Source organism: Delphinus delphis, chromosome 7, assembly GCF_949987515.2.
Source record: "Delphinus delphis chromosome 7, mDelDel1.2, whole genome shotgun sequence".
Lineage (NCBI taxonomy): Eukaryota > Metazoa > Chordata > Mammalia > Artiodactyla > Delphinidae > Delphinus > Delphinus delphis.
The window spans coordinates 92,988,582-92,997,977 of NC_082689.1; the positions used below are offsets into that span (position 1 = coordinate 92,988,582).

The following is a 9,396-nucleotide window of genomic DNA, read 5'->3' on the forward strand; positions in this document are numbered from 1 at the left end:
ACACAAACAGATAACACACACACGCACACAAGCTCACACACAAACCAACCAGCTGCAGAGCGAGCAACAGGAGGTGGCAGAATGCTTGCCACTGTGTCACTGGATTTGTCAGCATCCCCTCCAAACCACGGCCAAGACTAGTTATTCCCTGGGCTAAAGCCAGCCTGAGAACTTGGGGACCCTGCCAAGCCCTGACAGCCCCTAGGCCTAGCTCTGTTGCCAGAGCCACACAGGGAAGTCATTAATTCGTTAAACAAAGCTTCAATAAACGATTAAGGAGTCCATCATTTGTTCATCAGTGGGCTAGCTGCATAGAGGATATCTGAGCATTCACTTTAAGGAACCTGGACTATTTGGGGGAGAGGAGAAAAGCTATACACTCATTTTAAAATTGAATATTGTCACAAGAGATGCCACTCAAAGCAGCATGTAAGTAAATGCCAAATGCCCTTTCAGAGGAAGGAGTTTCAGACGGTGAATCTCAGCATCAGAGAAAGCAGACACTGTGATGTAGTGGAGACAGCCTGGGCTTTGGAGCCAGACGGACTGGCTGCAGATCCTCACTGTGTGATCACAGCCAAGTTCCTCACCCTCTCTGGACTTCAGTCTGCTTACCCGTGGAGTAGAGGTGGTACATGCCTTCCAGAGTTGTTGAGGGGATTATATGAGGTGGGCTGCATATTACAAGCCTTCAATAAATGTTTGAGTTTTTTGTTCTGCTTTGTTTTTAAGAACATCAGAGCGTTTAAAAAATCAGTTCAGGTAGGATTAGCGCAGAGGAAAATGACCTGAGACCATTCCTTAGAAAGAGGAAAGGACGACTATCATAGAAAAAGTTATCATGTCTAGCGAATACTTTAGGAAGTGGAAAGGTATGAGAAAGGATTGTTTCCTTTTTTATCATATTGACTTTTTCCTGAACATGAAAATGTTTCGCGTCTATAGGAAATTTGGAAAGCACAGTAAAACGCAAGGAACAAAGTAAAAAATCAAATATAATTCTGTACCCAATGAAAACTCCTATAAACACTTTGGCTTTCCTTCCAACCTTCTCCTAATTTTAACATAACTGAGATCACACTATATACACAGTTTGGAATCCTGGTTTTTGTACCTAATGTTTCATAAGCATCTTCCTCTGTCATTAAAAATTCTTTGCAAACATCACTTGCAATGGGCATATGGAATTCCAAATATGGATGTACCAACGTTTTCTCAGCTATTCTACTAACAGTGGACACTTAGGGCTGTTCAGATACTTCACTATTATAAAAATGCCTCTGTGAACGTGAATACTTTTGTTGCAAAATCCTATTTCTTTAGGATAAGTTTCCATAGAAACTTATGGAATTACTGTTCTAAGGTTCCTGCTGAATATAAAGTGTTTTCCACAAAGGATTGTCCCAACCCACATTCCCACCAGCCACAGGCGAGAGACAGTTGGTCTTATCAAATCCTGAGACCCAATATTATCTTTGCAAAGAAAATTTTTTGCCTAATTTGATAGTCACGAAATAGCATTTCATTGTTCTCTTAACTATCTTCTTCCTTCTAGCAATATACCTAAAAGGATGTAAAGGAGTGCTCAGATAAAGGAAAGGAGCTTTCTTTTGTCTGCAAACAATCAACAAATATTTATTGTGCAAATCATTTTACTCTGGATTTACCTTCTCTCCCCTTTTTGGGTGGGTTTGGGAGATTCCACTTTTCAGGTGTTAGCCATTGTGAAGATAAGAGTTTTGAGGTACAATGCTGCTGACATTCTGGGTCAAAACACACCGATTCTGCCACTACTAAGCTTCAAGAAAAGCAAGCCATGGAACCTGTCTGAAACGCCAGCCCTTCAGCCGATAGGATGCCTGTCCTACCTGGTTTATGGAAATGTGAAGATCCTGACATTTTATTAATGATTTATCAAAATTTAAAGTGCTTTTAAGACTTAAAAAAATTCTACATAACATAATATTATGTCCGATTTTATCCCATCATTATTGTGTCCTAAATTGACAGTTTCTCAGAGTCCCACCTCCTAACTCCAATATCAGCTTTCAGTAGATGAGGACCTTCACCGACAAATATTAGGGAAAGGGTCCAGACAAAAGAGGAAAAACTTATGCTCTGTAGAGATACAGTTCCCAGCCTACCCACTGTCTCTGGAACACCTCCAGATTGAGAGGTTTCATCTGGAAGAAAAAGGGGGTGGTGCTTAAGGTCCAGTCTGGGCAAGCCCTCTTCTCGCGAGGGTCCCAGGGTGGGAGGCGTCTGCAGTCCGCGTCGCAGTGCAACCACCTCTCCCGGCGGCTGACGCTCACACCTGGGTCCCCGCTGTCACTCCTGCGGTCACCCCCGCCTGCGGTCGGTCGCACTATTTCTCGGCCCCGTCCTTCACTGGGTCCCCGGCCCCACCCAGGCTCTCCGTGGGTGGGAAGTGGCGCGATACTGGAAAGCACTGTCTGGGCGCCCACTGCAAACCCCAGCCGTCTGGGGTTAAGCGTCCAGACTCCACCCCAACTCCACCCCGCCCTGCTCTCCAACCTAATTTCTTACCGCTGCCAAGGCTTGTCCTCCGTATTGGGTCGGACTGCAGATGCGGGGCCGGTAGATGTGGGTTCGAGTCCGCTTGGAACCTCCTGCCAACCCTGGCATTTCATCTCTGCAGGGCTCCTTCCTGTTTCCTCCGCCTGGGGGCTTTGCCAGGTTCACCGCTGTATCCCCAGCGCCTGGAACAGTGTGTGGCATGCAGTCAGCCCTCACTAAATATCTGTTGACTAAATACATCTCTGTAATGGTAACACCCACAGGGTGTTGTGGGAATGAATGATTCTGTGCAACTACCTTGTGATATGTTACAAAAGTACTATTCGCTAAGTTTCTCTAAGAGAACAAAGCATATATATATATATATATATATATATATATATATATATATATATATATATTTTAAGTACTATTCACGAATTGGTTACCTGGGAATACATACCTACTTCTCTATCACAGCCTCCCCCCAGAATTATGCCAAATCATCCTACCTTCTTCTGAAAGTGTTTCCTGACTCTAGTACTATTACTGTGGATGTGCATGCCTAGTTATATACAGCTGTGCTCTGAAGAAAGAATCTTTACTTATTTCATTTCCTGAATGGATTGCATGTGCTGAAAGAGCAGGGAATGGAGTCAGATGTTGGACCCGATGCCAGCATTGCCGCCTATTGGTCGGGTTACTCTGGCAAGTCATTTCCCCTCTCTGGGACTCAGTGTCTCCATCTGTAGCCTTCCCGGGTCTGGAATGCCACCCACGTGAGCAAGGATAGACGCGCCACACAGGGACGCGTCGGTCGCCCGCGCTTTCAACCTCCCTGCGAGCGCATCCTGCTTTCCCAAGTTGCGGCACGCCTCCGGGACGCCCTCCACAGCTCTAGACTCACGAGGTGATCTCGAGCTAGAGCTAAAGGGAGCCGCTGAGAGGCTTCCCTGGCTTAGCCTGCGGGGGCCGCCTGAGTGCTTACCCCCTCGCCCCTCCCTCGCGGCCTCCACCCGCTCATCTGCCCCTCTCCCCCCCCACCCCGCCTTTCTCCCCGCCCCGCCCTCCCGCCCACCCGCGCGGCGCATGCGCCGCCCGCGGAGCGTGTTTTTATAAAAGTCCAGCTTCGACTGAAAACTTCAGTTTGTTGGCTGTGGTAGCAGGTAGCAAAGTGTCTTCTAGGACTTGAGTACTCCGGTAGCCCCCGCGGCTGGAGAGCAAGCGATTACCATGGACGGGTTCCATGTAAGTCGTTTCAACCTGCTTTTTCTTAAACGTATTACAAACACATGAATTTAGAGCGCAACCCCTCTCCGAGCGGGCAGAAACGACCAGAATATTGGAGGTGCCCGTGCCCCCGAGAAGGGGCATAGAAAGGAGTTTTCGTGCGCTTGGCTACGGTCGGGGTGGGGGGGTGGGGTTGGACTGAAATCTTTTTCTAAGTAGAGGAGAAAAGATGGGAACGACCGTTTTCGGTGGCTGCATGTGTCTCCCCCTTGAGTTCTGCGGCGCGCGCCAGGTTTGCACGCTGTTTGCAAACAGAACATTCTGTGCACAAGTGCAGAGAAGATGTGCGCGCTGCCAGAGACCGTGGGTCTCTTACTCGGGGGAGCGGGGGTTTCTTTTGGAGCGAATTACATGATCTGAATTTGGAGGTGGAGGGCGGCGCGCCGGGGCTGAGTTCCCAGAGGGAGACTGCGCCCCTGGTTAACTTCAGGAGCAAAGGCGCCTGGGGACCGCTCTTGGTGTTGGGCGCGTGTTTGCTAAACTCCGCTGCCCGCGGAGCTGTGCCAGTGCCCGGGCACTGTGAGCAGAGGGCGGACCCACCGTGCCGCTTGGCTGAGGTGTCTGCGCGTTGGCCGCAGCAGGGAGGTGGCCGGGAGCAGCCCGCGCCACTGAGGATTGAGGGAGAGACATCGCGGGCGTCGCCAGCGCCGCGAGTGGGCCCCGGGCTTCTGGAGTTGGGGGTCGTGCAGAAGTTGAAGGAGTATATAAACGGTCACGGTGCAGCAGCACTCCGAGGTGTGCGCGGCGGGGACTAAGGGTGGAGTGAAGGGCTGGGAGGGCACCTGGGCTGCCGGTAGTTGCGGCGCAGACACGCAGGTGCAAGTGGGGACAGTTGGGCTCTCACCGAGCCCGGTTGCGCCAGTTAACCGTCGGTGGTTTCCTGGAGCCTTTTGAAATCCCCTTGGTAGGGAGGCTTTTCGTTTCCCCCAGCGGCGCGCGATTCAAAGGCTCCCGCGGCGAAGCCGCCCAATCTCTCCCCAGCACCCTGCAGGACCGCGCCTGGCGTGCGGCGGGGCCAAACCGTTGGAGCCACTGCCTGCCGGCGGTGGGCGTGGTGGGCCGCGCGGAAGGCTGGAGCTGGACCACCCGGCCCCCAGCGCGCCCTCCGCCTGGAGGCTTCCAGCTTGCAGACCTCCCACCCCATTAACTGGATCCGTGGCGGGATGGGAAGCGACCCGGGAGAGTGAGGAAATGAAACTCGGGGCGAGGACCACGGGTGCAGACCCCGTGACTTTCCCCTCCCATTAAAATGCTGTGCTCGCTAACGTCCCAAAGGCGCCAAGTGATAAACATGGGTTTGGCAGAGAAACCCACGCCCCTGAGCGGCGCCGGTGGGAGTGAGGGTTCCCCGCTTCTGACACCCCACCCCCGCCCTCAAGCACCAAAGCCCTTCGTTTAAGACCGCATTCCCCTTCCCCACTACGTGTTGCTTGAAGTACGGAATGGTTTGTGTTTAGACAGTCGTGGAGAAAACAGTGTTTCATGCCATAGAATAAGAGTCTTTGGGACCCCGCAGTGCTTCTTCCTCCCCTCTTCCCTCTCCTGGCGAATCTTCATAGAGAAAGTTAATCCCAGCTCCTCGGAACACGAGATTCTACCCCCAGTCCCACCATCATGCCGCCTAGGAGTGGCCTCTTTGTGTTTTGTTTTGGTTTTTTTCCTCCCAAGGTTTTTCCTTCCCTCTAGTGGGCGGGGCAGAAGAGTTAGCAAAGATGTGACTTTGGAACCCAAAGAATCTCATCGCCCTCTTGTTTTGAACAAAGAATTTTGTAACTGGTTCTCCTAATGAGGGATATAATGAAGCGACTATGGGGGAAGATGGGAGGAGAGTTGTAGGAGTCTAGAATAATTCCCTTGTGCTCTGACCCCAGTACTGTAGTGGGAGCAGAAGTTCCTGAAGCAGGCCGGGCTGAGTTGGTTTTTATAAATTGCTTTTTTAAAATACCAGAAACATTGTTTGGAACTTCGGGAATGCCTGCTGAACTTGAAAAGTGAATGTCCATTCCCTTGCCTTTTTCAGATTTTCTCTTCAGATAATTACACAGAGGATGACTTGGGCTCAGGAGACTATGACTCCATAAAGGAACCCTGCTTCCGGGAGGAAAATGCCCATTTCAACCGTATCTTTCTGCCCACTGTCTACTCCATCATCTTCTTGACTGGCATAGTGGGTAACGGATTGGTCATCCTGGTCATGGGTTACCAGAAGAAACTGAGAAGCATGACAGACAAGTACAGACTGCACCTGTCTGTGGCAGACCTCCTCTTTGTTCTCACACTTCCCTTCTGGGCAGTTGATGCCGTGGCAAACTGGTACTTTGGGATGTTCCTGTGCAAGGCAGTCCATGTCATCTACACAGTCAACCTCTACAGCAGTGTCCTCATCCTGGCCTTCATCAGTCTGGACCGGTACCTGGCTATCGTCCACGCCACCAACAGTCAGAGGCCAAGGAAGCTGTTGGCTGAAAAGGTGGTCTATGTTGGTGTCTGGATACCTGCTCTCCTGTTGACTATTCCCGATTTCATCTTTGCCAACGTCAGGGAGGGGGATGGGAGGTACATCTGCGACCGCTTCTATCCCAGCGACTTGTGGTTGGTGGTGTTCCAGTTTCAGCACATCGTGGTTGGCCTTATCCTGCCGGGTATCGTCATCCTGTCCTGCTATTGCATTATCATCTCCAAGCTGTCCCACTCCAAGGGCTACCAGAAGCGAAAGGCCCTCAAGACCACAGTTATCCTCATCCTGGCTTTCTTTGCCTGCTGGCTGCCCTACTACATTGGGATCAGCATCGACTCCTTCATCCTTCTGGAAATCATCCAGCAAGGGTGTGAGTTTGAGAGCACTGTGCACAAGTGGATTTCCATCACCGAGGCCCTAGCCTTTTTCCATTGTTGCCTGAATCCCATCCTCTATGCCTTCCTTGGGGCCAAATTTAAAACCTCTGCCCAGCATGCACTCACTTCTGTGAGCAGAGGGTCCAGCCTGAAGATCCTCTCCAAGGGAAAGCGGGGTGGACATTCTTCTGTTTCAACTGAGTCGGAGTCTTCGAGTTTTCACTCCAGCTAACACTGGACTTGTATACATTAAAGAACTTTTTCTGAAGTTACACATTTTTTCAGATATAAAAGACTGACCAACACTGTACAGTTTTTATCGACTGTTGGACTTTTTTTCTTGTGTGCCTTTAGTTTTTGTGAGGTTTAATTGACTTATTTATATAAATATTTTTTGTTGTTGTTTCATGTTGATGAGCGTCTAGGCAGGACCTGTGGCCAAGTTCTTAGTTGCTGTATGTCTTTGTAGGACCGTAGAAAAGGGAACTGAACATTCCAGAGTGTATAGTGAAATCACTTAAGCTAGAAAGTATCCTCAGCTGTTTGTAAATAAATAATCTGTCCATTCCAGTGGAACATTTTCCTCTTCCTGCTCTTAAAGTGTTCGGTTACACTATGTGGTTTTGCTGTAGAAGGTGGCACTTTTAACCAAAGCCTGAAGTGGTATAGTTTTCAGGAGGGGGTTGATTTCAGTACCTACAATGTACAGCCTTGTATTAAGTTGTTAATAAAAGTACATGATAAACCTACTTAGTGTTACGTTCTGATTTCTATTGACATTCCTTTGGCTGGCAGAAGTCAAAAATAACAGTAGATACCTGCATGGCATGTCAGATCCTGTCCTAGGTATTTTAGTTGTAATATTTTACTTAATCCTTATCACAACTCTATGATAGGCTCTGGTTCTATCACTACTAACATTTTGTAGAGCAGGAAACCAAAGTACAGAAAGCCTAAGTGACTTGGTCAAAGTATAGTAAGTAAGCACAATGAATATCTCAAACCAGGTAATGTGACTTCAGTATCTGAAGTCTTAACCACTCTTAACTCATGGAAGTTTAGAAATATCCAGCCAGTACATATTCCTATGAAAGATAATCTTCCCGAAGGATAAATGTGCATAAAGAAGAAAAGGTATGCAATCCCATGTTTTAGATTTTACTACTATCCTCCCCTTGTGTACTCCAGGTCTGTGCCACCCAGGCACTGTATGCTCTTCTCATCTACGCCTCTCAATCTAGATGTCATCACGCCCTTTTGACAGGCAAGGAGACTGAGGTTCAGAGACTTGCCATAACTTGCACTTTCAAGGGGACATACCAGGAGCTGACTCCATTCATCCTTCCAGCCCTTGCTCTTAACCATTACCCACTGTTGTCCCCCAGAACACCTGGTCATAAGGCAACTGAACTGCTATTGAAAATAAAAGCCAAAAGCCAAAAGTGAATGTTTTCTTCATAAAATTAACCATGCCCAAAATACCCCTCTTGTAATATCTTCTATGCAAATCTCAACACTTAATCTATTGCAACATCTAGCACCTCAAGGGTTCAGCCAAGCAGATAAAAGTTAAATTGGTGCTTTCAGAGCTCAGAAGGAAGGTCCATTGATGCAAGCTCCCCATTGCCCACGTTTTGCACAAGATTTTGGAGTCTTATGTAACATCACCCGTGGCTATTTACACTACCATTGTGCAAGCCCCAAGCTCTTGAGTACATTTCAGCTCCGGTCTCCATTCAAAGATAATTTCTAAACTATGGTAGCCATACCTGTCTCACTTTGTGACACACACACGGCACTCCAGGCATGCCCTCAAAGATGATAACCAGGATATAAATAAGGCAATATTTGGTCTACTTTTCGTAATTGTTTCTGGCACAGAAAATCCATTTTGGAGGAAAAATTGCAATGTCTTATCTTTCTGAGGCAAATCACATTTGTTGAAGACAAAGTATAGATCCTGTGAAGGGAAATAATTTAATTACTTAAAATAGAATCCAATTTGGCTGTCCATTTTTGCTGCAGTCTATGGAGCTGGGATAATTCAAAGTAGTATTCCTATTCCACTTGAGAACACAATTAGATTTTACATAGGAAATTATCTTGAGGTTTCTTGGTTTTTTACCCTGGGAAGCCTAATTGGATCACCCTTCATTTAAGCATAGTTTTACATGTTTTCTCTCAAAGGCTTAGTCTTAAAGCCGTGACCATTGTAAAAGACTTCACTTGAACTTTCTCTATAAATATTTATTCTTGAGGAGACAATAGAAGAAATCCTTGGAAGGAATTCTTTTTCTTTCTCATCTTAGCTTGAAACCTTGTCACCCCAGATTCCTCGCCTCTGCCCTGGAGTCACAACAAAAGGAACTGAGCTGAAACAAAATTCCCAGTGTCACCAGTCTTAATGGATATTTCATTCTCCTTTGGAACAAAGGTGGGATATCTCTTTTTCAAAAAGAAAAAAAGCCTTGGCTCTCTCCCTGCCCTGAAAGCTCCCCCACCCCTATCATTCTCTGTCCTGACCCTGCCATTTCCAAGCGGCTCCAAAGCATTCCCTGTGTGGTGGTTTGTCTGACAATGCTGGGAAACCCAGTCTGCTGGCCAGCCCTTGCATGAAGTAGCTGATTGTTCCCTTTCCTCATCCCTTATGAATGGGGCCCCTGAAGGTCAGTAATATAGATCCAGTTGTATAATGGAAGCTAAAATATTTAAATTGTATGCATGCTGCCAATAATGGCGTAAATATGACATCTG

The 9,396-nt window shown here is 47.8% G+C and overlaps 1 protein-coding gene across 1 annotated transcript; it reads left to right on the forward strand.

Moving 5' to 3' along the window:
• Nucleotides 1–3,672: 3,672 nt before the first annotated feature.
• On the forward strand, nt 3,673–7,391 carry CXCR4 (C-X-C motif chemokine receptor 4). Its single transcript, XM_060015719.1, has 2 exons — nt 3,673–3,765; nt 5,828–7,391. Exons 1-2 carry the CDS (start codon nt 3,751–3,753, stop codon nt 6,872–6,874), a joined length of 1,062 nt encoding a protein of 353 aa, XP_059871702.1. The 5' UTR covers nt 3,673–3,750; the 3' UTR covers nt 6,875–7,391.
• The last annotated feature ends 2,005 nt before the right edge of the window (nt 7,392–9,396 follow it).